Below are 27,971 nucleotides of genomic sequence, written 5' to 3' on the forward strand. Positions count from 1 at the left end.
ATACCATACCAATTGCCCCAAGAAGGTTAAATAGAGGGTTTGAATGTAATTAAACTTGTCTCTTCCTGAATAATGAAATATTTCTTGTCTTTTAAACAGGACGACCCTGCACTCAACTACAGTTATTGAACCCTGAACGATCAGCTCGACTAATTAAGGAGATCCTTTCAACAGCATGGCCAACAAGAGACTTCATTGTCCAGTGGGAACCTAGAAATGTACAAATGAAGCAGCCTACAGTTTCCTGGCTTAAGATGATATGGAAGCATCTCTATATACATTTTTCTGATGACCTAAGCACTTTTGAAGACATGCCTTTGATTCCACTTGTGCCACTTGAGGAAAGTATGGACAAGGTAAAGCTTCTTCGTCTCAAAACTCCATCCCCAATAATTGTTGCTGATGAGGAAGAGAAACTTCTTTCTGGAAGTCTGGTTGATATCATGGAAAAGCTGGGAGTAGTTGTGATAAAAAAGCTTGATTCATGTTTGCAGCATCCTTTGCTTAAGAATTACATTCACCCTTCCTCTCCTGCTATCCTTCTTAAAATTATGGATAGATTGTCAATACAACGGTTATCCAGCCAAGTCTCATCTTTGTCTGTCAAAGAGAAGACTGTGCTCAGAGGTTTTCTCGCAGGACTGTCTGACATCTCTGAGAGAGAAAAGCATACCCTGCTTGAGCTTTCCATCTTTGAGAAAGTTGGGACCTGCTCTCAAGGTACCTCAAACTTTACATCGCTGAGAGGAGCTAGGGCTTTACATCATACAGCCAAGTATCCACCAGATGTGAAATTATCTGTGAATCTTGTCTCTTGCTGTGATGAGGAATCAATTCGCCTCATCAAGATTCTAAATGTGGAACAAATGAAAACAACCGAATGTTTAAGAATTATTATTCAGGATATTGATAGGGGTTTTTACACAATAGATGAAATAACCCAAATCATGCTTTGGGCACTTGCACATCTTGCTTTTCTAAAAAATGAAAACGTGTCTGTTATTGGATGGCTTTCTTCACTTAAATGTATTCAGATGCCTTGTGGAAAGCTAGTCAAAGCCTCAGATCTTTTTGATCCTGAGCTAGAGATTCTACAAAATCTGTTCTACATGGAAGAGAAAACGAGGTTTCCCACAAGTACATTCAGGTCTTCACCTGATATTCTTTATTCACTTAGACAACTGGGACTTCGAAATGAAGTGCAGCTTAGTGAAAAAGATGTGCTCAAAGTGGGATTGAAAATAGAGGAGCTACAAAGTTGCAAGGAACCTGAATGGGACTTGATAATCAAAAAAGCAAAAACACTCCTGCAAATTCTTAACAGACAAACGAAGCTGGTAAAATCAACAGGTGCACAGGCGTCATTGTTTAAACTTAAATGGGTACCTGTTTGCAGAGAGAGACCTCTAACATACCCTAAATCCCTTGCCTGGGTGGGAGATACTGTCAAAATCTGCTCTTTGTCTGAAATGTGTGACATATCCCATGCAGTGCTTGTGGGATCATCAGTAGCTTTGGTTGAACACACATCTACAGGTATGAAAAAGGCACTAAAACTATCTTTAGAGCCACAGGTAGATCAAGTTTTACAGCACCTGAAAGCGGTGATTGATTGGCATAAATCTCAAGCATTCACCACTGAGGATTGGTATCAATTCCAGCAGATCTTGTTTGACATATATGGTTTCATGCAGGCTCATCTTGAGGATGCTAGAGAAGCAATGAAATCATTGCCTTTTGATTGGGTTTGGACAGGAAAGACATTCTCATCACCTGGTCAGACGGTCCTAAAACCCCTAACTGATCTTGACTTGCAGCCCTACCTCTACTCCCTGCCAAAGACAATAAGAAAGTTTCACAAACTTTTTAAGTTGTGTGGTTCAGTTGAAGAGGTTGTCCCTAGCCATGTGTTTGAAGTCATAAGCACAATACAGAAAAGAAGTGCAGGTATTACCAACCAGGGAAGCAATCATGATATCCTCCTTTTAATCAACATCTTAAGATGGCTCTACAACAGTCAGATACCTGTAGACATAAACATGTATGTGCCGATTCTTTCTTACAAAGACACAAGCAAACTAGTGATGAAACCTATCCATGAATGCACCTACTGTGACATCAAGGTTGATGATTTGAATGATTTACTTGAAGATGCATCAGAGCCCATTATATTAGTCCATGATGACATCCCAATGAAAACTGCAGAGTGGTTGAAGGTGCCATGTTTGAGCACGAGGTTAATAAATCCAGAGAATCTTGGTTTTGAACAGTCAGGCCAAAGAGAACCACTAACAGTAAGAATAAAGAACATATTGGAGGAATATCCATCTGTAGCAGACATTTTTAAAGAGCTACTCCAGAATGCTGATGATGCATGTGCTACAGAGTGCAGCTTTCTCATTGACATGAGAAAAAACACTAGAATAAGAGAGAATCTTCTTGACCCTGGTATGGTTATTTGTCATGGGCCCTGCTTATGGTCTTATAACAACTCTGTATTCTCAGACAATGACTTTCTGAACATTACACGGTTGGGTGGATCAGTGAAGAGATGTGAAGCAGACAAGGTTGGCAAGTTTGGATTGGGATTTAACTCAGTTTATCACATCACTGATATACCCATCATAATGAGTAGAGAGTTTATGATCATGTTTGATCCAAACATCAATCACATCAGCAAGCACATCAGAGATAAGTCTAATCCAGGGATCAAAATCAACTGGAGTAAACAACAGAAAAGGCTGAGGAAATTCCCGAACCAGTTCAAACCTTTCATTAATGTATTTAACTGTCAGCTTCCTCTAGCTCAGGACTCCCCATACAAATACAATGGCACACTGTTTAGACTTCCATTTAGAACAGAACAGGAAGCATCAATGAGTGAAATTAGTTGTCTGTACTACAACACCACAGACATCTATTCCCTGGTTGACGAATTCAGCATATGTGGCCATAGATTCATTCTGTTTACACAACATGTTGGCAGTATGGTCTTAAAATACCTGAAATGTGAGGAAGAAAATCCAGCAGGAGCACAAGATGTGGTCACCATCAACAAAAGTGTATGGTCATCAAAGGTTTCATATGGACCTTTGAGTATCCTTAAATCAGCTGCAAAGGTCATGAAAAAAGTTTCAAGCACCAACAAGGTACCTGCAGATGTTCCCAAATCTGGCTGTATCATACGCGTGTTGGTGGAGGAGTTTCATAATGTGTTCAAACGTATTGTTGATCTTCACTCACCACTGTTCAGAGGTTCAGAGGAAGATCCTAACCAGTACTTTGAGATGGCTGCAAAAGGTGTTCAGACAAGAAGACTGACAGATGAAATGCCCCAAAAGGCAGTAGATGTTACCAACTGGCTCATTTGTTCATGCATGGATGTAACTGAGGCCCTAAAGTTTTCCCTCAGTGATAGTGGAGTAAGACTTGGGTTAGTGCCTTGTGGAGGAGTTGCTGTTCTGCTTGCAGAGGAAGAGGATCATAAATGGACAGTAAAGACCAGTGCAACACCAATCGGAGAGGTTTTTTGTTATTTACCTCTTAGAATCAAAACAGGTCTTCCAGTCCATATCAATGGCTGCTTTGCAGTGACATCAAACCGAAAAGAGATATGGAAGACTGACACCAAAGGGCAATGGAATTCTGTGTTCATGAGACATGTCATTGTCCAAGCATATTTAGCAGTGCTCACAATGCTACGTTCAATGGCTGAAAATGGAGAACTGCTCAACTACAGGTATTATGCAGCATGGCCAGATCCAAGTCAAGTGCATGATGATTTTACACTGATCAGCCAAGGTGTCTACCAAGAAATAGCAAAAGGAGGTGACAGTGAGCATGCAATGGTTTTCTCTGACGGCAAACTCTGGGTGTCCATAAAATATGTCAGATTCCTTGATGATGCCTTACTATGTAGGTCAGATATCGGGCCTGCTGCTTTCAAGATATTCTTGAAATACCTCAAGAAGAGTGGTTCACAAAAGCTTTGCGCTGTTGAGTTGCCTGACTGGGTGAAGGATGGATTTGATGATGCTGGATGTAAAGAGAAGTTAATGGAAAACACTCTCACAGAAAAGCAGTTCTTTTCAGATGTATTTTTCCCTCACATCCAAGAAATAGAGAAAGAACTCCGCGACCCCCTGATGCATTATGTCTTGAATGAGAAACTTGAAGATTTTGCATCAATTCTCAGAGATACACCTTGTATCCCATGCTCTGGTCCCAACAAAGATCTAGTTTTGCCTTCCAGGCTTATTCATCCAGAGGGGAGAGTTGCTAAACTCTACAACACTGATGATGGAAGATTTCCTGAAGGGACTTCTAAGGACTATGTCAACCCTGTTTGTTTAGTGAAGCTTGTGGAGTTAGGCATGGTAAAAGATGATCTGTCATGGGAGGACCTTATTGAACGTGCTCAATCCGTTATTGATCTTAATGACAGTGACCACACAGCTGCATGCTTTCGTAGCAGTTTAATACTAAGTGTAATTGATGAGAAACTGAAAATGAGAGATTTCGGAGCAACTAATCTCTCAGAGAAGCTAAAGGACATTAAGTTCCTTCCTTTCCTGACAAGACCTGCAGGCTTCTCACTCCCATGGCATGGGAATAACTTTTCTCCAACAACATTGTTCTCTTCTGGAGAACTCTTCACAACTGAACACCAGGACACAGTGTGTCTGATGAAGCCAATCTTGAATGAGAATTCCCCATCTTTCAAAGGCTGTGGTGCAATGTCACTGGCTGTGAAAGACTGTCTTGGTCTTATAAGGAAGCCATCGGTTGGACTGGTTATCAGTCAACTTAAGAAACTGTCTAAATCATTTGATGGTATCACGCTGTATCAGGAGAACATAACAAATGCCTGTTACAAGTTTCTTCATGAGGAAATGCTACAGGATGGGAGGGCAAAAGAACAAATATCTAAGGAACTAAAAGAGTTCAATTCCATCTTGGTGGAAAACACATATGTCCACCCTACCAAAGTTGCTTTCCACCTGAATTTTGATGCAGCTCCACATCTCTATCAACTCCCTAACAAATACAGAAACAGCTGCCGTGAACTTTTTGAAAATGTTGGAATACAGCCAAACTACACAGTTGAGGATTTCTCTGCAGTTCTGGAAACTGTGAAGCAAGAATGTGGCCAAAAGTCACTAAAAGAGGAGAGCTTTCAGTTGTGCCGCAGAATTATAAGTGAAGGAATATGGAGTTTGATAAGAGAAAAGAACCAAGAATACTGCAAAGAAAATTATGGTGGGATTCTTTTACCCGACTCTAAACTGACATTGCAACCATCAAAATCACTATGCTACAATGACTGTCCTTGGATCAAAGTCAAGGACTCATCTGTTAAATACTGCCATGGAGACATTCCAAGGGAGGTTGCTGTGAAATTGGGAGCTGTTCCAAAACGCCACAAAGCTTTGGAGAGATACGCCTCAAATATCTGCTTTACTCCGCTTGGGAGTGAGTTTGGACAGAAAGAAAAACTCACAAGTAGGATAAAAAGCATTCTCAATGCTTATCCATCAGAAAAAGAAATGCTAAAAGAGCTGCTGCAAAATGCAGATGATGCAAAAGCCACTGAAATCTACTTTGTTTTTGATTCAAGGACACACCCAACTGACAGAGTATTTGATGACAAATGGATCCCAATGCAAGGCCCTGCCCTCTGTGTATACAACAATCAGCCATTCACAGAGGATGATGTCAGAGGTATACAAAACCTTGGAAGAGGAACAAAAGAGGCCAATCCTGGGAAAACAGGTCAGTATGGTATAGGATTCAACTCTGTTTATCACATCACTGATTGCCCGTCCTTCATTTCAAACAATGACATCTTATGCATCTTTGACCCACATGCAAAGTATGCACCAGGGGCTACATCTGTGAGTCCTGGGAGAATGTTTAAAGACTTAGACTCTGACTTCAGATCTCAGTTTTCAGATGTACTAAATCTTTACCTGGGCAGTCATTTCAAGTTAGAACACAGCACAATGTTCCGCTTTCCTATTCGCTCCAAAGAGATGGCAAAGACATCAGAGATCAATTCTGTACCCGCCTCAGACAGAATGGTGCAAAACCTCCTGGATAAGTTAAAAAATGATGGAGCCGAGCTTTTAATGTTCCTCAACCACATGGAGAAAATATCAATCTGTGAAATTGATAATGTATCTGGAGAACTAAAAGTACTCTATTCTGTAACAGCCAATATTACAGATGGGGATCGGCTTAAACGCAAACAGTTTCATGCATCAGTTGTTGATAGTGTTACTAAAAAGAAGCAGCTCACTGCAATCCCAGTCCAACAGATAACCTACACAATGGACATAGAGGACACTGATGGAAATATGACAACATGGATGGTGTGCAACCGATCCGGTTTCCTGAATGTTGAAAGCGTCTCAAAAAGTGTGATATCAGCTCACAAAAACTTTGACATAACTCTTTTTCCTCGTGGAGGAGTAGCCGCATGTGTAAACCAGAACTACAAAAAAAATCACAGAGCTTTCTGCTTTTTGCCCCTCTCACTGGAGACCGGTTTACCTTTTCACGTAAATGGCCATTTTGCATTAGACTCTGCTAGAAGAAACCTATGGAGAGACGATAATGGAGTGGGAGTCAGGAGTGACTGGAATAACAATTTGATGACATCCCTGATAGCCCCAGCCTGTGTGGAATTGCTGATACAGCTTAAGCTTCGTTTTTTCCCAGGTCCTGATTCCACTCTAACCATCCTACAAGGAACACCACTTCATGTGGTTAAAGATACATTGCGAAAGTATCTGTTCTTCTTCCCAGTCAACAGACTTGATATACAACCTGATTGGTACTGTCTGGTTAAAGCAGTTTACCACTGTATCCATGTTGACCTGAAGCGACTACTTCCTGTAGTCAAAGCAGTGCAGTATGACAATTCTGACATGCACTCTGTTGTTTACATTTCATGGGTGAATACATCTACTGCAAACAAGGGCAGAGCCTTTTTTGACAATTTGCTACAAGATGAGCTTCAGCACTTGAAAAACACAGAGTATAACATCACCTCAAGGAAATCTGTGGCTGAAAATGTTTACAGATTGAAAACCCTTCTTCTGGACATTGGTTTCAACCTGGTTTACAGTTGTGATGAGACAGCAAATCTCTATTTCTGTTTGAAAGATGCAGGGATACCCGTTTGTTTTGTGACACCAGAGGATGTCCGCATCTTTATTCAAACCTTCTCATCACCAGACACACCTTGCAATATTGGAAAACTCCCCTGCCGTCTCCAACAGTCAAGCTACAAGCTTGTTCATAACTTGAAACTTCTAGTTGACTATTGCTTTAAAGACATAGAAGTAGATGAAGTCAAAATTGAGGGTTTGCCTCTGTTGATAACAATGGACAATATGCTTCAGGTGTTTGATTCCAAGAGACCAAAGTTCCTGACAACATATCATGAGCTTATCTCATCAAGAAAAGAATTGTTCATGAATACGTTGTACATTAAGTACAGCAACATCCTTTTAAAGGTTGGAGTTGCGAAGAACTTTGACATTGGTTGCTTTGGTGATTTACTGGGGTCAGTTCTTCCAAGAGAGTATCGAACAAAGATCCCTGTAAAATGGAGAGACACCTTTGCAAGCGAATCTTGGTTGAAGAATGTGTGGAACTTCATCAGCGAAAATATTGCTGTAAAGGAAGATCAGGCAGACAGCAAGCCAAGTTTTGAAACAGCACTTGATATTCTGAAAGACTGGGCTTTGCTACCAGGAATTAAATTCATGACAAGGGAAAGGATAGTTGTCCCTGAGCAAGATGTACTTTTACCTCTGAGTTTGATAAACATAGCTCTTTTTCCTCGTGGCCAAAATGACAAAGTTTTTCACACTCTAATGAAAGCAGGTTGTATCCAGCTTGCAGTGAACAAAGTTAGTGTCAAAGATAACCCTGTTATTCCCCTTCTAGCTCAACAAACTGCAAACATTGAAAATCCATCAAGTGTTCTAAAAGCTTTAGACTACATGATTCAAACATCTGCATTCAAAGCAGCAAACTTGACTGACAAAGACTTTGAGGCTCTAATGCTGTATTTCAACTGCAATCTAGCTAACCTCACACAAAAGGATACACAAAGGCTGAAACTCCTACCATGCTTTAAATCAGTAAGTGGTCGATACATCAGCATTGCAAACTATGGAGCAAACTATGTCCTGACAAAAAGCATTCCCACTATAGACATTGAAAAATGGGCTCATACAGTCTCATCTTCCTTTCTTGCTGACATTCAGCAACTGAAAGATCTTTACACCTTCCTTGGCTGTATACCAATTGATGACCTAGAAATCTACCTTCGACATCTCCTGCCAAAGTTTGAGAGTTTTTCCTATGATGCTAAAGTTGAACACATTATCTACTTAAAAGAGAGATTTTTGTCAATGGAAGAGCCATGGGAGATGCAGGATCAGCTCTTTGATAAGTTGGAAGGACTGTGTTTCATCTATGACTACTCTGACAGACTCAGGCCAGCAAAGTTTTTCTATGATGAAACAGTGAAGGTGTTTGAAGTAATGCTTCCAGCAAAGTCATTCATACCAAGTGACTTTTTTAAAAAAGTTGAGCAAGTGTCAAAACCTAAAAATGGGGCATTGTTTCTAACCTCATGGATCACCTTTCTGAGAAGTATTGGTCTCAAGAATGTAGTTTCACAGCAGCAAGTCCTACAGTTTGCAAAAGAGGTCAGCATCAAATCCCAAACAGAGGGCTGGAACAAAGAAAAAGTACAAACCATTGTAAATGTTCTCTTAAACCACATTTTCAAAGAGAGGACAGATCTTTTTCAGGGAACTTTTCTTAAAGAGCTCTCATTGATACCATTCCTGTATCCAGAGAGAGCCCCAAAAGAGCTCATCAAGCTGCATTCGCAGTACCAAGACATGAGTGGCACACTTCCTCTGATTCGCTTTAATGGGTCTCAGGTAAATCCAAAGTTCAAGCAAACAGATGTCATTCATCTTCTTTGGACATCTTGCCCAATTCTACCTGAAAAAGCTACACCATTATGCATTAAGGACCAGGAGGGAAGTGCACTGACAGGACAGGAACAACTTGGCCAAGTACTAAACATATTAGGTGTCAACTTGGACCCAATGTTGGAAAAAGTCATAAGCAACTGCAAGAATATCTGCAACATATCAAGTCCAGATGATGAAATGGTGAAAACCAGGAACAAAGTGTTAAGGTCCACCTACGAGTTTCTCAGTGCAGATAAAAGAGATTTTCGTTACCAACTCCATGGGGTGTCTTTCGTTATGGTGGAAGATGGATGGAAACTGCTAAAACCTGAAGAGGTTGTCATTAATTTAGACAATGAATCTGACTTCAAACCCTACTTGTATAAATTACCTCTAGAACTGGGTACCTTTCATCAGCTGTTCAAACTTCTTGGTACCGAAGATGTTGTTTCAACTAAACAGTATGTAGAAGTACTTTGGAGAATTTACAGAAGTTCAGAGGGCAAACAGCTGGACCCAAATGAAATGAGAACTGTCAAAAGAGTTGTTTCAGGATTGTTTAAGTCTCTCCACAATGATCCAGTGGACATTCGCAAAGATCTTGAAAATGTAAGAGATTTAACATTTTATCTGCCAAGTCATGATGGCAGGTTAGCGAAATCTAGTAGCTTGGTATTTGATGATGCCCCACACTACAAGAGTAGAATTCATGGTAACATTGGAGTTCAGATGCTTGTAGATATGAGCCAGTGCTATCTGGGCAAAGATCATGCCTTTCACACAAAGCTAATAATGCTTCTTCCACAAAAACTTCGGCCAAGACTGTTAAGTAGCATTCTTGAAGAGCAACTTGATGAGGATTCTCCAAAAATGTGCCAGTTTGGAGCTCTTTGTTCACTTCAAGGACGCCTTCAGCTGTTGCTGTCATCAGAGCAGTTCATCACAGGACTGATCAGAATAATGAAACATGAGAATGACAATGCATACCTTGTGAACGAGGAAAAAGCCATTCGTCTCTGTAAAGCACTTTGTGAAGGTTTAAAAGTATCTTGTTTTGAAAAACTCCAAACAACTTTGAGAGTGAAAGGTTTTAGTCCAATCCCACACAGCCGCAGTGAAACGCTTGCTTTCTTGAAGAGATATGGGACAGCTGTGATTCACCTTTACATTCAGCATTCAGACAGCAAAGACATTAATTTTCTTTTAGCGCTGGCAATGACATTGAAATCTGCCACAGACAATCTGATTTCTGATACATCCTATCTGATTGCCATGCTTGGCTGTAATGACATTTACAGAATCTCTGAGAAGTTGGACAATCTTGGGGTAAAGTATGACTCGACAGAACCTTCAAAACTTGAGCTCCCCCTCCCTGGAACCCCAATACCAGCTGAGATACATCACACACTCCTCATGGATCCCATGAATGTATTTTATCCAGGAGAATATGTGGGTTACCTTGTGGACTCTGAGGGTGGAGAAATGTATGGGTCCTACCAGCCAACATATACATATGCCATCATTGTTCAAGAAGTAGATAGAGAAGAGGAGGAAAACACAAGTTTCCTCGGAAAATGCTTCCAGATTGACATTGGTTACAGTGAGTACAAAGTAGTCAGTTCTCTTGACTTGTACAAATTCTCACGACAGGATGACGGCAACCATGTGCGTGACTCCAGTGCCCCATCAACTCCTACAAGTCCAAATAGCTGTTCCTCAAGTCTACAAATGACCCCTCCGTCTTTTACTGGTAAGGAAAATCTGAGACCTCCCCCTCAAAAACAGTCACCAAGAAGGATCAAGCTTCATGCAGTGCCTGAGATTTTGAAGGAAGTGACTTTAGTGGTTGAACAAGCTTGGAAACTTACTGAGTTGGAGAGAAAGAAAATCATTCGAAGACTGTATCTAAAGTGGCACCCAGACAAAAATGCTGAAAATCTGGAGGTTGCCACTGAAGTCTTTAAGCACTTACAGCTTGAGATCAATAGGATGGAGAAACAATCTGTGGCTGATCAGCAAACTACAGACAGGGCTTCAAGGAGGTCCTACTCAACATCTTCAACCCGCTTCCAATCAGAGAAGTTTTCATTTCAAAGGTTTTATTCATCATGGAACCAGGAAGCAACAAACCACAAGTCTGAAAGACAGCAGTTTAGGGAACATTATACAGGCTGTGCAGGTTCCTCACACTCGCACCGTTTCTTTGTGCCTCCTACTTTCCGGACAGTTGGTAACCCTGTGGAAGCACGGAGGTGGCTTAGACAAGCAAGAGCCAACTATTCTGCTGCTCGCAATGATCTTCATAAAAATGCCAATGAGTGGGTTTGTTTTAAATGCTACCTGGCCACAAAGCTTGCCCTGATAGCTGCTGACTATGCAGTCAGAGGAAAGTCAGATAAAGATGTAAAACCAACTGCCCTGGCTCAAAAAGTTGAAGAGTATAACTCCCAGTTAACAGGCCTTGCCAAAGATGTTCAGATCCTGGAAGGATATGGTGTGGACAGCCTAAGAACTCGCTATCCAGATCTCTTGCCATTTCCACAGATCCCTAATGATAGATACACATCTGAGGTGGCAATGAGAGTGATGGAATGTACCGCACGGATTATTATCAAGCTAGAAACCTTTGTGCAGCAAAAAATCTGACAATTTTAAGATGTCTTGAATCTACAGTATTAGTTTAACAGATGATAATAGAGGATACTTTGTGCTGTGTGAGACAAAATATTATTTTTTTAGCTGGCAGCATATGGAATGCTGGTAGGTTCTACCAGTAATGGTGATTTTGTGGCCAACTAATTAATTAATGTGTGGCTCACTTTTTCCCCTTTAGGCTGTCTCAGTATGTTTTTGTAATATATATTTTCTTTGTCAAAGTTAAAACAATGAGTTTATATTAGGAGTTATTTCATGTTTTGCAATACAGACACACCGTCTGAGTTAAAACAACGTCCAATCAACTCTAAATGTCAAACACTTTAACAGCTATCATTTTTGAAAATACTACATTTTCTCTTTTTGTAAGGGGTTATTTTATTTTCTGTCACAAGGAAAGTCACTCACTTCTTTATAAAGATAGCCTTTCTGAAGTGCTTTTTAGTCACACCAGCAACTTGGGCCAGTCTTTTTTTGATTTTTTTTTTTTTTGCTTTCAAATAATTGTTTTTCCTCAGGATTTGTTTTGTTTTGCATTCTATGTGAACACATTTAATTCCTGCAGAAATCATTAGAGCCCCGTTTCCACACAGCAGTCCGGTACGATTAGTACGGTTTGGTTCGATTAAGCCTGATCCCGTGCCCTATTTGGTAGGCGGCGTGTAAACCGGATGATGATAGCCGCTATGTAAATAGCGTTATATGATAGCAGCTAACCGCTAATAGCCAACCACTAACCACTAACTAATAAATTCAACAAAGGAGAATAACGCTACACAAACAAAACCCACGCTGGAAGACATCCAGCAGTTCATCCACTTTGTCATTGGCCTGTGGATCATTATTACAAAACTCAATCAAGCTCTGTTTCAGAGAAGGCTGTGTTCCTCGAGGAGAAATTAACAGACGTAAACTATCGGCTGTGTATGGTTTAAACACGGCTGGGTTTTGTTTACTGTTGTCACACGGGAAGTGACGATTCTTTCAACCGATCAATGGACTGCAGTGTTTAGCTTCACCTTTTCGTGTTGGCTCGATATTCTTGGCAACTCAGTGGAAGGGTCCCAAAAAATGCGACGGTACGGATCGGTTATTTGGGAAACTTTCCCAGGATTAGTCTATAGAAACGCCCCAAAATGTGCACAGAGCCAAAACTGCTCGGTGGAAATGGGGCTTAGGGGTTTAACGATACATGTATTCAGGGTGTCATGATTCTGTGCATGCAGTCATACAACACATCTGAATAAAGGGCTACAGTATAACACATGCCAGTATTCACGTCCAGGTAGCAATAATGTTTGTAATTGTTGTAAAACCGCTATTAAACAACAAACCAACCCTAAAGAATAAGCAGATGCAACAAAACCAAGGGGACAAAATTTAATATATCAAATAGAAACAGCGGTGATAGGTTGGTTTTCTGTAAATCAGTTGTGGTGGGAAACCTCAGGTTGCCATTGGCGCATGTTATTGGAAACATGTTGAATATACAACTGAATATTAGACCACATTAAATAACAGGCGCCTACCGTAGGAGTGAAGCAAAAGGAAACAAGTCCACCCATATGCTGAAGTAAAGGCTTCAGGTTTAAATTGAAAATGCCCAAACCTTGTCATTTTGTGTGCACAAGAAAATCTGTGGTCCTTGCCATTTACTGGCATACACAAGTGGTGATTCACCAGGGTCCCATTTCAGTAAGTAGGTTTGGAGCAAACACTGAGACAGTTAACCCTGAAATGAGGGAAACTGGGCTTTTTTCAGCAGGGGAGGTCACTGTTCCAGAGGGAATGATGACTTTGGCTCAGAGACAGTTACTATTTTAACTGAGTCCGTGAACCTAACTTGGTCGGGAGAAGATTTTCTTCAGTAAACCGGAGTTTCTGTCTCCTCTCTTTCAGAGCCAGAAACATTCTTTCATTTACTCATTCTTTGAGTCAATTCCTGTTGCGTGTGAGTGGACGTTCTCTCTTTGTCTGAATTGAAATCCAGGGTGTTTTTCTATGATATAAGCTATAGCCTACTCTAGCGTATAAAACTAACTATTTTGTTTAACATGTATGTTTTTCAGTTGAGGAGCCTCAAGATGAAGTGGCTGCATTACTCCCTAGGGAATAAGAGCCTACATTTACGTCGGGAAATATTATTTAATTAGGGCTAATTAATAAACTAAACAGGAGAAAGGTGAGAGGACATTTAGCCACTGTGTGACACCAGCATTATATTGGAGAAAAAGTGATAGGCCTAATTCACATTCAAATAGACATGGAATGAAGTTCATTAAGTTTGATATGTCAAATATAATTAAAATACTCTGCGCCTATTTTGTTCTTATCCTCTGTCCTTTTGAGCTCTTTTAAAGGCACCTTTCTTCTTCTGGTTTGCATCTTAGTGAAAATACACTTTAGGTTTAATGCCTTTCCATCAATTTCCAATATTATAATTCTTATTAGTCTTATTATAGACTTCATTACGCTCTGACACAAGCAGCTGTTTTCTCCCACACCACTCTCTCCTTTGAGCTGTAGCAGTGTATTTTATTTTTTCCTAAAAACTGCAGACAAATGGAAAAAAATAATCCATTTGTCTGCACGAAGATAGGTTTTATTTCAAGAGGTTTAAAGTACGAGGATCTCTTTTTTTGTCACCTGATGCTATGGTAAATCGTAGTATCAGGCCTTCATTAATGTTGGCTTTTTATCCTCATGGTGCATGAGTAAACTTACTCAAAATGGATTTAACAAACTAAAATCTCCTAATCTGGAACAGAAAACAGAGAGCGACAATTTGTTCAACCTGCTTTCTGAAATGGGCTCCAGGAGTTGTACCTTGCATCTGTGGTTGCACTAACTACAGATGGATGGTGTGTCACACTTTATCAACTCACAAGTGAATCATGCAAAATATGATACCTTAAGTCAGGTATCACATTTTTTATTTACATTTTCCTAATCAGGCTATGTGATGAATTTCTGAAAAAAAAATTTATTGCATTATTTGGGCTTCAGGCTACTATTTTGTGCCGATTTATTATTATTTATCATATGCCATGGCTTAAATTCCTGTGAGATGAAAATGGTAGAAAAGTTATACTTGGCACAATGACATTAGCTTTCCAAGAAATATGAATTCAATCAACCAGATGGTGGCGCTGTAATTAAGGAAACAAAACTACATTTTTGAAAGGCCATGCCCCCCACGCTATAAGTCATGTTGACTTGAAGTTTGACACCTCCAACTCATTGTGCTTTACTAAACAGTCTCTGGGACCCTCAAAGTCATACATAAAGCATTTTCTGCATTAACTTTTGAGTTTTGAGTTTTATTCTAATCTGTGGATAGATGGTGGATGGCCCTTTTTGTATATAAAACGTGCCATTGGAAGGCCTACCTAATAAACTCTCCTAAATAAGATGTTTGTTTTTATCGTTAAAAATTGCTCTATATAAAAGTTGTAAACAGTCTGTAATAAAGATTTAAGTTACTGTTTGGCATGATATTTGTCTATTATCTTATTTCAAGCGTCTTAAGTTTGCAATGAAAACAATGTTTTTTGTTCAAGAAAAAGTTGTATTGAAATAAAAATGTGTATTATAATTGGCTGCAGTGGCTCTAATGTTTAATGTTGGGGACAGGGACACTAGTATCTTCACCAGATGGGACTTCAACCTCAACCCTTTGTTATTCCGTTGATTTCAAAAATCTCTGCCCCATTTTAACTGTCACTCTTCAGTTGTCCTATCAAATTAATACACTGGCAAAAAAAAAAGTTAACATTTATTGTAAATAAATACCTCTGAGAGACACAGAAGAAAAATGCAAAGTTTATTCAACAAAAGTGATATGTAGTTCTATACTATTTCCATGCATATTGAAAATGACATTACAGCGTTATGAGATGGTTATTATGTCTAAACAACATACAGTAATGCCAGAAGATTATGCTTAATATAAAGTTGCTATTACCAAAACATAGTACATTCTTATACGGGTGAACTGTAAACATTGATTTTAAAAAGAGGATTAATGTAAGGTACTTGTCATGCATATTGTGTTAAATGCACATTGGCCCTCAATAAAGCTACTCAGCATACACAGCATACAAATGACTTTCAAAAAAGTGTCTGTCTTGTTTTTATACATGATATGAAATTCTAATAAATGTTCCAAACTCAATAATCATCACACATATCGCAATAGTTACATGAGGACATAGTATATTCTTCCCAAAAAAAACAAATCTAGTGTTATGTCTAAATAAATTTAATCTTTTAACCCTTTATCAGGCAAGTGACTATTTTTGGTAATTTCTGTGCACATTACATATGGCCACCCTTCTGCACCTCAGTAAGGTCGAGAAGTATGTGATCCTCTCTCAGCCAATCAGAAGCTCATCATTGCCCATATATGATACTATTTGTGTAAAAATAATTATTCACAAAGATTGGATGCAGATGAATTTAAAAGAGATTGCAAATTGGGTCTTGGATGTGACTAAACATCTCTTAAAAATGTATACCAGCTGCTTTTTTAATGGATCCATTGGAGTTTAATACTAAGATTGTCTATTGTCTTGTATTCATACATTATACAGTTCTGCATGTTTCCTCTCAGATGATGGATCGAGAGAGATCCTCAAGTCCTAGCACTGCTGATTCTCACTGCAAGTGGAGGTAACTCCAGCTTTTGAAAGGAAAAGCTTACCACTCGGACAGACACAGACCTCGTAGAGACCCTGTGCATTTCCAGAAACCCCTCCTTCACTCAGGGGCAGACTTGGCAAGCGCACAGTTTCAGCATCCAGCACCAGCTACATAACAAACAGTGAGGAGAGGAAAGATAGTTCAACAAGACATATAAACTATAGGTTTTGCCACACTCAACAGTGTGGCATGAGATAAACAAGAATGTCCCACCTTGCCTAACATAGTGCCCTGTGTATAACATATTGAATGGAACATGATATATGAACCAACATTTCTGTGGAAGAATACTACTAAAATCAGACCAGAATGTGACCATTCAAATAATCTCAGTTTTTACACTGTATCCATGTCATACAAACAGAATTACTGATTTTTAAAGAATTACTCAACTCTTATTCAATCAAAATTAACCACTTTAGTGTTTTGAAACAGTGACACAGAAATTACTTAAAAAAACGGATCTATATTTCCTGCCAAGAATTCATAGGTTTTTTTGTTTTTCCAGAACAATAGGCACACATCTTTACAGTATAAAGCAAAATTGGAGATCTAAAGTCTGGAAAGAACTTGAAGGAGGGGCCTTGCAGTGAAATCTGACAACTAATTATGAACAAAACTTCTTTATGTGGAAGCCCCTGAATTTCTTGGATCTAACAATGATTATGGAAGTATAACTTAACATGTTGCTAAAAAAAAGCAGCTTTATGTATTCACCTGGTATTTAAAAGGTAATGAAGTTAAATGTGGTATTCTTACCAGTCCTTCACTTGACTGCAGAATAACATCCATGTTAGAAGAAGCTTCTATGTTGCCAGCCAGGGCTTTGATATGAACTCCTTTTGGTGCAGCCATACTGAGAGAGCGAGTGGGAGACTCCAACCTAAACCAAATCAGCTCATTATTACAAAATAAAAACTGCTTTCAACCAGATCATTATGTAATCTATACTGTCTACTTTTTTTACAACAATTGTAGTGTTACATTTTGACACAAAACTGAGAAATAAGAAGTAGGGTAAAGTCTAAGATAGTAAAATAGCAAGGTATACGATATTATGTATACTATAGTTTACATATAATTTGGGGCTGTCAAAGTAAACACGCTAATGCAGGTGATCAATCTAGAGACCTCAAGATGTTAGTTATTTTTAACACAAATATATCATGTATAGATAGATTGCAATACTAACCGCAGGTCTTTAAAAGGTTCTGATTTCAGCTGGGGTACTTCCACCGAATTCTGGAATAGTGCACCTTCAGGACCTAACAGAGAGAGAAACATGCATTTCTATTTTGACCTTTGGTTGGATAAAATTTGTGTGTAATAGAATGTGCTGCAGACTTTGGGTCTGATTCACAAATCATGTTATAGCAGTGTGTAAAATGTTCCAAGGATTCCTTGTTAATTGTATGTCATTTGAATGGTTTTTTTGTCTGTTTGTTTTTTTTGCATAATTGTAAAGTTCACATTTTAGGCTTTTTGGAAAACCTCCGAGCTACTAATTGACAATAATAAATAACGTGATGAAATTTCAAGAAAAGTGAAAAATGCTACAATGTGAAATTACATGTGATGAAATTTCACACAAAGTGAAAAATGCTCTGAAATTACGAGTGATGATGCAATATCATCGTTTGCAGCGCTGAATTATTGTAACTTCCGCTCAATCCTAAACCACGTCCACTAAGGTCTGGTTTGAGAGCGTGGGTTGAAAGACCCCAACAGACTCTAGAATCGCCACTGAGGAAAAGGTGGACTGTTTGTCCTCTTTGATTTTTTGCAATTCCGGCAACATTAGAAGAGAGACAGTGTAACTGAGACAACATTGTGCAAAGAATTTGTGTTTTTTCTGTTTGTACGAAAGTTGTTCTATAGGATTTAAAAGAAATGGTCTTCCAAGTCATTTTTTTGATCAAAATAACCCTGCACCTAATAAGGCTGTAAGCCAGCTCTACCTTCAACTTTTAGTTAGCATCGAAGCAAATTTTAAAATTGACGATTGTGGATTGTGGATAATGCTAACGGCAATTGGCACCCCCTAAAACTTTACTTACATGATTTCAAAACGGTAAATAACCTAGACAGAGACTATGTAGCAGTGTACACTTACATACTATACACAGAAATACATATAGTACGAATGTTCTGTATATCTGCAAAGGTAAAAATGTGAGAAGTGAAAGGCAACCGTTGCATGCTCTCTTAGAAACAGATAGGGGAACAAACTTCATCCAGGCTTCTCTGGAGCTGCAGATTAACTCAGATGATCACCCAATGTTGGGTATGCGGTACTACTTAAAGACACTCAAGAGAAATGTGGAAATGTTTACAGCCAAGGTGACAGGTTTTAATAAGTTAAAATGAAGATAATCAGACAGGGTATCCCTGAAGCGTATTAAAGACCAGTTTCAGATGTAGAGCTGCTCTTCAGTCAAAGTATTATAAAAAACCAGACTGGGAGTGTTCAGCCACACATTTTTTGTGCAACATTCAGAGAGTGATGAAACATTGTTTGATTTTGTGTTGTCCTTGCTTGTCATAGGCAGTGCATTTTAATTTCTGATAGCAGGTGTCTCACAGGCCCTCTGATAGATCAGCATCAATGAAATTGGAAGTCAACAATTTCTTTAAAACTTTGATGTGCACCTCTCGTGTACACGGGCAAAATTGGAACATGCCCACTGTTTGTTTTCCACATGACCCACTCTGGTTCTGCGCATGAAGATTGTCCAACCAAAGGAACCAAAGACAACAAGTCCAACATGAGTGAAAGTATAGGGTCCAAAGTAAGCATCCACAGGTAAATTAGACTTTTTTTTTTTACAACTTTTCTATCATTCTTTTGCAGTTCACACCTTTTTATGTAACACTTGACACCAGTCCCTTCGTAGTAGGTATCTAAAATTCTTGCCTCGTTGTCTGAAATGCACCTTCAGTGAAGTGTCGCCCTTGGTGGGAAACTTGTTTCTGGTAGTGTAGCAAAGAAGTGACATGATGGTTTGTGGTAAAGATTAGGGTGGCAAAATTCCAGGAAATTTCAAAGTTGGAAACTTTCCATGGAAATTTATGGAAATAAACTGGGAATTTACAAAATTGAAGGTTGGCCCTTAACAGGGAACTTTAATATTGTTGGGGAAAATGTATTTTAGCATAATCTTGATTAAAACAACCCGATTTCAAACAAGTACACCTGAATATACTATTCCTCAATGACATGCACATAGCACACTGCGTACTGTAGGGCTATTAAGGCCATACCCCCTACAAGCACTGGGCATTCCTCAATTACGTGCACAGATGATTTATAGAATCCTGGACCACAATTTGAGCCCAGAGCGCAAAGCTATTGATGCCACACATTTTAGCCCGTGGACTACATAAAGGGAAGTACATATTAATGATATTTTGGGGTTATATATTCTAAAAATGTTAGTTTGTTAATTCCCAAGAATTCCCATGGAAACCTTTATTTATGTAAGGCCTATATTTCCAAAATTCCGAAGTTTATTCCATGGAAAGTTTCAGGAAATTTACCGGAAACTTTCCACCCCTTTGCAACCCAAGTAAGGATTGATAATGCTTTTCTTCCCAGAACATGTCAGCTGATGATGTTCAGCCTCCAACCCTCAGCAGACCCTTGTTATTATGATGGTGTCCGCCCTTAGTCTTCTTGAACAGTTTTCATCATTATGACATCCTAACCAGTAAGAATATTAGGGATGTAACAATTCACTTAACTCCCAATACAATACGATTCTAGGATACTGGGTTTGTGATACAATTCTCTCACTATTTTTTTTTACAAAATGAGACTGAAAAAAATTCCGTTAATTTTTTTTCATGAAAACCCCAATGCACTTTGTAATCTCTGTAATCTTTGTAAACTCTTGCACTCGTTTGGGCGAGTGAGGCTACAAACTGGCTTATTAGTATGGTTTGGCAGCCACCATGATTGTTACCTGCTTGTTACAACCTACCACCTCTGCTCTACAGCTGCTGAGGACCAATGTGAGTCTTGACTCCTCTTAAATCAATTGTTAACTGCCCCACATTGAATGTATATGAAAGTATGTGTTTTCTGACACACCTATTGAACAGTGGTATACCTGTGATTCGTAGTTTGTCTGGTCCAATTACAGTCTGGTTGACATTTGTAGTGAACAGCATGTTGTTGTTATGGGAGTGGATGAGCAGGTTTTCAGCATGTCCCTGAGCCTCTTTTGTACCTGCAACCACAAAGACACTGACAGCTGTTTGGCAGGTATTAGGCCTATACTGACACAATAAAATATTTGTCTGGTTATTTTTCACATCTGCATTGCAGATATGTTAGTGCTATATGATATGTTATATGTTCTTTGAAAATTCCCACCTTTTAAACTTAACAGATGAAGCAATGAACTGAGTTCAACACCATCAACCACTGATAACGTATTAATTTAGTAATTTAAAATGTGTACATGACAAAGACAATTACTGCTCAGAAATGAATAGTAATAGGGCAATGCTGAGGAGTATGACTAAAGGCCCTGACACACCTAGGAGGCTGTCAGCAATCGTTCGTCGCCCTAATTTTTGCAGTGTGCCCAGCTTCGTCACTACCCGTCGCACCCCTCTGCCTTGGTGTCCTATCATTGAAATGAATCCTCTCCCAAATTCACCTGCATGCTGTCACTGTATGGGGACACAGAGCGCCCATGAGTAACTAACTACAAGGGAACCACTAAGTAACCATTGAGTAACACAAAACCAGTATGATGCCTCACTTCACTCTCTGAAGTAATCAAAAGCTACTCTATAGAATTGGATGAAAAGTTACTCTATTTCTACCCATTAACTAATGGTATATTAGTAGTTAATTCCCTATACAACAATTTTTGTGGTTTATCCAGCATTCATTATCCGTTAAATAATCATTGGCTACTCTAGAAAATGTGATGAAGAAGTACTCACTATGTAGTGGCTACTTAATGGTTACCGACTGTAATGTTTACCTTGTAGTGAGTTCCCCATTTGTTTCCCAATAAGTAATCATTAGCAACTCTAGAACATGTGATGAGGAAGTACTCACTAGCTACCCATTACTTAGTGGTTACTAAGGTTACCTATGGGTTTCTTTCTTTCTTTAAATCAATAAATACACAAGTATTTAGAAGTCCAGTAAGAGTAGTAATGTTCTGGTCCATCAGAGTTTAGGTCGGGTGAGCGGCTCTCGTCTCTGAGCTCAGCTCTGACAGCGTCCGAGTCACTTCCTGTTGAGCTAAACAGAAGTGGCGGCCCACTCCCCCTGGTGGTGTTTCTGCTGATGGATCATCAGGTTCTGCTTCCCGGCAAATCGTTTCCCGCAGTGGTTACCTTGTGGTTAGTTTGCCATTCGTAACCCACAAACTATGCAAAATATGTGTGTCATAGCTACCCATTACTTAGTGGGTACACAGTGGTTAGTTTCCTATTCGTTTCCCACTAACTATGCAATTTTTGTCAACCTTGTAAAGTGTTACCGGAAAGCTATTTATTATTTTCTTTAGTCTTTCGGATTTAAAAAAAATGCTGCTGGACATACTTTACTGTTTACTTCAACATTAAGTTCTTACCCACAGATATCCTTCCTTTGACATCACCATTTTCACTGCGAGCATTTAGGTAAACATTTTCCGATGAGTTTACTAGAAGCATAGAGTCCTGTAAAAAAAAAATATATTTACATATATATATATCTTCTTGAGAATCCAACACTTTACTCTTTTAAGAGTTCCATAAAGAAGAAAGAGAGGTTCAAATGTATATGCCATGAGCAGGAAGACAACTTCAGAAAAGTATAGCCACTAGTGCTTGCAGTTTGACGCCATAACATTTTCTCAACCACTATTATCCCTGAGGCACTGAACAACACTACTAAGACTGCCATATGCCCTATTAAGTTTGTTTTGACAGGTCTCCCAAAAAACAATTCTGTCAGATAATGCATTTCACTTACACTGCTACATATACAGTTTGAATAAAAACATGACATTTAATCTGTGAAGAATCAGACCAAAGTGTTAGCTTGATTTACAAAACATGAAATATTTCCCATGCAAGGAGGTATGAAAAATAGAGATAATAGGTATGAAGATAAAATGTGGTAAGTGATGCAAGAAAAATGTGTGCTTCTGATGTATTACTTCTCTTGAGTGGATCTCCAAAGCATAGAAGGGGAAAAGAAACTCGGACTCGCCATTCTCCAGCTTGATCCCATTAGAGTGTACTTCTAGGTGTCCCATCCCTTCCTACAAACAAAATGAGGACAAATATTTGTTAACCCCCCCAAAGAAATGGCAAGAAAAGGTAATTCACAATCTTGTAAAGGTAGTTCACAATGGGCTTACCGTATTGAACCACATAACCCTGAAGATCCAGATAGTGAGGGCAAAGTTTATTACCAAAATGATGATAAGCAGAAGGACAAACAAATAGAGGCAACGCTTCCGCCAGCCGTAGATGCCAATATTATGAAAGTTGTCGAGGACAAGCCCTGGGCCACTGCTGCCCTGGGTGGTGGTGACATACTGCTCCCTCACCATCTGCTGGCCGGGCCCTATACAATCGAAAAGGAATACAGAAAAAGATGTATAAATAAATGCACATAAATCATGACAAATTGTACGATTCTGTGAAGAGTAGAAACTTTGTGTAGTATAAATATGTAGAGAGAACTCTTTAGGCACAACATTTAAATATGTTATAGCTATTTTGTGGTCAGCAAACCCAGCTATGACTGAAACAAAGGTCAGTAGATAATAACTTGTGTACACAAGTTGTTTTTTTAAGTCTTACTTTTTGGGACTTCAGGGGCTCCATAGAAAACAACTTACTGTTTGCAAACATAACAGTAAGAGAGTCACTGATGTGTTTGTGGATTTCTCCTTATAAAGGGTCTTGTGTTGCATCTATGTGGTGTCGGACACATCGGAATAACAATTTTCTAAATTCTGAAATACACATGAAACACCTGCTCAAGTCAGAACCACAACTCGAAAAACTCGAAAAAGAATTACTGTAGGTTCCCAACCTTCCGACTTGACATTAGAACTGCATCAAATGGGGGGAAAAATATGTTTTGTTCATGTTAACATACTTTTCTAGGTCCCACTCACTGATCTGTCATAGGTCTGTAGCTTCAGTGGTGAAAAATATGAGGAACTAGAGATGTAGTTTCACCCCTGCTAACCAAAACAGCCTCGGGTGATGCAAAATGACAGTTTTTGCGTCATCTGAGGCTCCTTTTCAGTCAAAGAAATAAAGAGCTTTCCTGTCTCAGGAGAAAATAAGAGCAGGATGCACAACCATTCAAACATACCAGGTTTTAATGATACAAAGCTTAATGCAAATGGGAAAAAGTATCCCTTTAAACCCCAAATTGCTCCCACTACGTTTTTGGCAACGTATGAATGCGCGTGAATGGGATTAGTTACTTCTGATTATCTCACTACATAAGCACCGTTTCCACTGAGCCGTCTGGCTCGGTTCATCTCAGTACGGCATGCATTTTGCGTCGTTTCCATACAATAATCCCGGGAAAAATTCCCAAATAACCAATCCGTACTCATATTTTTTGGAAAACTTCCGTTGGGGTGCCAAGAATATCGAGCCGACCCGAAAAGTTGGAGCGAAACACTGCAGTCCGTTAATTGGTTTAAAGAATCGTCACTTCCTGTGTTACATTGGTGATAAAACGATTCAGTCGATTGTTTCCGTCTGTATTTCTCCTTGCAACACACACTCTGTGGAACAAAATTTGATTGAGTTTTTGTAATAAAGAGTCACATGTCAGTGACAGAGTGGATGAGCTGCTGGACTTCTTCCAGCATTGGTTTTGTTTGTGTGCTGTTTTTCTGCTTTGTTGAATTTATTAGTTAGCGGTTAGCTGCTATCATATTTACATAGCGGCTATCGTCATCCGGCTTACACGCTGCCTACCAAATAGGGCACGGGTGGCTGTGGAAACACAAACGGGATCAGGCTTAATCGAACCAAACCGTACCAAACCATACTGATCCGTACCGGACTGCTTTGTGGAAACGGGGCTAAAGAAACCACGCTGAGTGTGAATGAGTGTGAAAGGGTAAGTGTTACATGCGGTGTAAAGCACTGAGAGCAATCAGAAGATGAGAAAAAAGTGCTAGCTCAAGTCCATTAACCATATACATAAGTTTGGTAGAAGTTTGCAATACCACTGATTCAGCTGTACCCAAGGACACTTTATGTGGCTGCAGGAGGTCACATTCCTGACCTTCTAGTTGAGAGACGACCAACTCTATGACTGAGCCACAGTTGTCCCATTTATGATGCCTAACAGTACAACATTTTCAACTGAACAAGAGCTCCTGCACAACACAGTGAATGTCTGACTTACTGTACTAATGGAAAAAGATTTTTTCCAGCAGTTGTTTAAATAGCCAAAGGCAAAGGAAAATACCAGTCATTACAGAGCAGAGGTAGTCCTTTCTGGTTAAACATCAGCGGCCTATCAGTGACTAAAACCAAAGGAATGAAGATTTTTAGTTCAGCAAGTACTAGCCAAGTTACAATACGAAAAGTTTTCTGTGTTAAATTTACATGAGGAGAGACAGAACTCCATATAGGACAATGCCACCAGAAAGCACAGTTGGATGATCTGACACACTGACAAAAGAGGACTTCAGGTCCAAGTTTAAGATTGGCTATATATTGGATTAAAGCGAAGGACTGCAAAGCTTCATGGGGCTACCAAGAGAACAGTGCTTTCACAAAACCTATAATATGAATAAGAACCAGACACACAGCCTGATAAAAAAGAGGACAAGGCAAAATAAAATGTTGTCAGATGAGGAATGTTATGAGTGAATGAAACACCCGAAGCAGCTGAAAAAGATTGCAGCAGCTTATTCCAAGCAACAAAAATAACCTTGGAGCCCCTAAATCATAAAATGTTAGAAGGTTTGCCTGAAACATGCCCTGGGCTCTGTAAGATGTGGGGGCACATTTTCAGGAATCATAATAAAAAGCTATTGTCGTACTTTTCTTACTGTTTGATATAAACCAGGGTGTTGACATTATATCTATAGGATCTATCTGATGGCCTGCATGCTCATCTGTGATGAATAGGCCCTACTCTAAACACAATTAAACAAATTCATGTTGGCTGGAAATGCTGTTTTACACAAGAGAGAGGGGTGTGACTATTGATAATGAGTAAGCAAGTGAAAATGTTTGTTTCATATTTGTTGTCTCATTTAAATGCCCATATTAATCACTTTATAAGACTTAGTCACAGTAACTAATTGAATCTTGGCGAGTGTGTATTGTTAAAACAGAACAATTGTCAACTAGTTTATTACTTGTGGTTTTAATTGTGAGTATGTGTTTAAAGGAAGAATGTGCCATGTTTCGCACATAAGAATAGCAGAAATCAAGTATATCCTTTAAATGTCTCCCTGAGCCAATGAATGAGAAGTGCCAAATTCCTACAGCTGTATTGTTGTCAGAGCTGTCATTATGTTTAACATGGACTCACTACTTACTTGGATATGAAGTGTGTTTAGATCCTGGTCAGCTATGAGTTAACCTAAGTGTAATATTTCTAGCCTGCTAACAAAACAATGCAGGCCACAGGAAACTGCAACTCGAGCATTTTGTCCCCCACTTGCGCTCAATGGTGCTTTTATGGTGTGTTCTAATTCTTATTGATAACTCCTTAGTGTAAACTCAAGTGGAGATTGATTGGAGTTGTGCCACTGGAGGAGAGGGAAAAATATCAATATCATTTCTAGGACTGCTGACTGACCTCCATGTTTACATATACAGATATGGAATATCCTGCAGTTCTGACATTAGCCCATTCGGATATGCCTTGGAAAAATATTGGGGTTCTAGCAAGAGAAACTCCAGGTGAAGTGCATGCAAAAAAATCCGCTGCTTGCAAACATAATTACTGATTAAACCTGTGCAATTAACATTACAGCTCCTCAAAAACTGTTTTTCATGAGCTTTCTGCAAGTGTGAAAGCCCTATGTGAGCAGCAGTATGGGAGGGGAATCATGGGATCTTTTCAGGTACCTTCCAACTCCAGTTTCAGGGTTTCCATAAACCACTGACTGATCCGTCCTATTCTACAGACTTTGTGAGAAAAAGTCTGGAAGTTTTGGAACAGAGCCCTTTTCTCATGATAGAAATCTTTTTTCAATAAGATTTCTAAAATACAAAAAAACGTGAACAATTGTAATCCTCTAATAGAGGAGAGGTAACTAACTTATGTTTTAATGGGATTTCAGACCCCTACAGTCCCTTGCTTACAAAGAAGAGCACTGCAGGGTTATTTGTTCTATGGTAACCTCCCAATTAACCCAAATAAGTCCTGTGCCTGGAACCTTTTAAAATGTTACCACTTGCAAGTGTTGACAGACAGACAGTCCCCCCTCCCTTCTGTATACAATAAGCCCAAAATAAGATTTAGAAGCCCCCTATGACACTAAGAGTAAACATAATTACTGATTAAACCTGTGCAATTAACATTAGACTAAAACAAAATGTACATAACCTGTGAAGGAGAGAAAACATATGTGCTAATTAAAAGAGACCTGTAAACGGTTATGGAGCCTCAGAAACAAAGTGCTGACCTTCTAGAAGTTTGTGTTTTTTGTGCATGTACAGTGGTGTTTGAAGTGGAAGTAGTGCCAGAGGTGTGAAAACAGACATTAAACAGTCAATACAGATAGTTAGGGATGCAGATTAAAGTGAAGTTAGGGTGATCATGTCAACCATTAAAGGTGGAGCATAACAATACAATAGGGAAAACCACACATAATTAGGGTGATTATCATTAAAGTGCTAAGTATAAGGTGACTAGCTGAATAAATAAAAACAAAAAGGACCTTGATAAAAAATTATCTAAACTAAATCCTCCGGTCAGACCATCTAAATTTAAGTCTTGCCTGAACAGTTTATGCAGGCTACTTGGGAGGCTGGATCCTTTGTAAGGGGAAACCCCGGAATATGGACACAGCTCTCTGTGTCGTAAGTGGCTGGTGTCATGTATCCAATCTGCTGTCATGCCTTAACTTCTAAGAATAGGACCCAACGCTGTGAACAAAGTTTTAATGAGCAGCACAGGATACACATTCTTCAAATGTATAAACGTTTTTTACTTTTTAAAAGATACAGAAGTAATCCGCATAATAATAAAGAAATACTAGGGAGGAAATATTTTAAAAGTTAATCTTAGCAGTGTGCTTAAATGTCTCGCAGCCAAAAACACTTTTCCAAATACCAAACTATATGTGAGGAAGTTATTATAGAACATCATGACTCACTAAGAATTGTAGGTCAGCTTGTCATAATGAAACTCCTTAAAAATTACAGAAGGAAAGAGATCCGTTTTTGTTCTGAAAGAAAATGTCAACTCACCGTTGTGTGTTGAGGCTAAGATGTCCTTTTTACCAAACAGAAAGTAGAGCTTGTACGCACAGCTTGTGAAGTGGCAGTGTTTGAGCTTCTGACAAGTCGGTCAGCCACTCAACAGCTGCGTTCCATAAATCAAACTCTGATTGTGTCCTTTTTGATCACCAGGAGATGGTGCTACAACTCACCCTT

The 27,971-nt window shown here is 39.2% G+C and overlaps 2 protein-coding genes across 8 annotated transcripts in view; one reads left to right on the forward strand and one right to left on the reverse strand.

The window, feature by feature from the left end:
• sacs (sacsin molecular chaperone) overlaps window positions 1-15,253 on the forward strand; it is a 41,998-nt gene extending 26,745 nt beyond the window's left edge. For 4 of the 7 annotated variants that reach the window (XM_079353436.1, XM_079353438.1, XM_079353439.1 and 1 more), the window contains exon 11: window positions 100-15,253. In XM_079353436.1, coding sequence (XP_079209562.1) covers window positions 100-11,648 — 11,549 coding nt within the window. In that variant the 3' untranslated portion in view covers window positions 11,649-15,253. The remainder of the gene's footprint in view (window positions 1-99) is intronic. The other 3 variants (XM_079353440.1, XM_079353441.1, XM_079353442.1) reach the window with 3 other exon arrangements.
• On the reverse strand, window positions 14,640-27,921 carry sgcg (sarcoglycan, gamma). Its single transcript, XM_079353443.1, has 8 exons — window positions 27,786-27,921; window positions 22,730-22,938; window positions 22,526-22,630; window positions 21,956-22,043; window positions 20,468-20,587; window positions 17,551-17,623; window positions 17,118-17,241; window positions 14,640-16,465 (listed from the first exon to the last, which is right to left on the reverse strand). The coding sequence occupies exons 2-8, from the start codon at window positions 22,922-22,924 to the stop codon at window positions 16,298-16,300; spliced, it is 873 nt and encodes a 290-aa protein (XP_079209569.1). The 5' UTR covers window positions 22,925-22,938; window positions 27,786-27,921; the 3' UTR covers window positions 14,640-16,297.
• Between the last annotated feature and the right edge of the window lie 50 nt (window positions 27,922-27,971).

This window comes from Symphodus melops, assembly GCF_947650265.1.
Source record: "Symphodus melops genome assembly, chromosome: 10".
NCBI lineage: Eukaryota > Metazoa > Chordata > Actinopteri > Labriformes > Labridae > Symphodus > Symphodus melops.

What these genes read in the sequence shown, in the direction of transcription:
- sgcg (XM_079353443.1), bottom strand. Translation starts at nt 22,924, where the DNA reads ATGGTGAGGGAGCAGTATGTCACCACCACCCAGGGCAGCAGTGGCCCA. An exon ending in GGGTTATGTGGTTCAATACG is followed by an intron (nt 22,631 to 22,729) that starts GTAAGCCCATTG and finishes TTTTGTTTGTAG; the next exon opens with GAAGGGATGGGACACCTAGA. An exon ending in AGACAAACTACGAATCACAG is followed by an intron (nt 17,624 to 20,467) that starts GTATACCACTGT and finishes TCTCTCTGTTAG; the next exon opens with GTCCTGAAGGTGCACTATTC.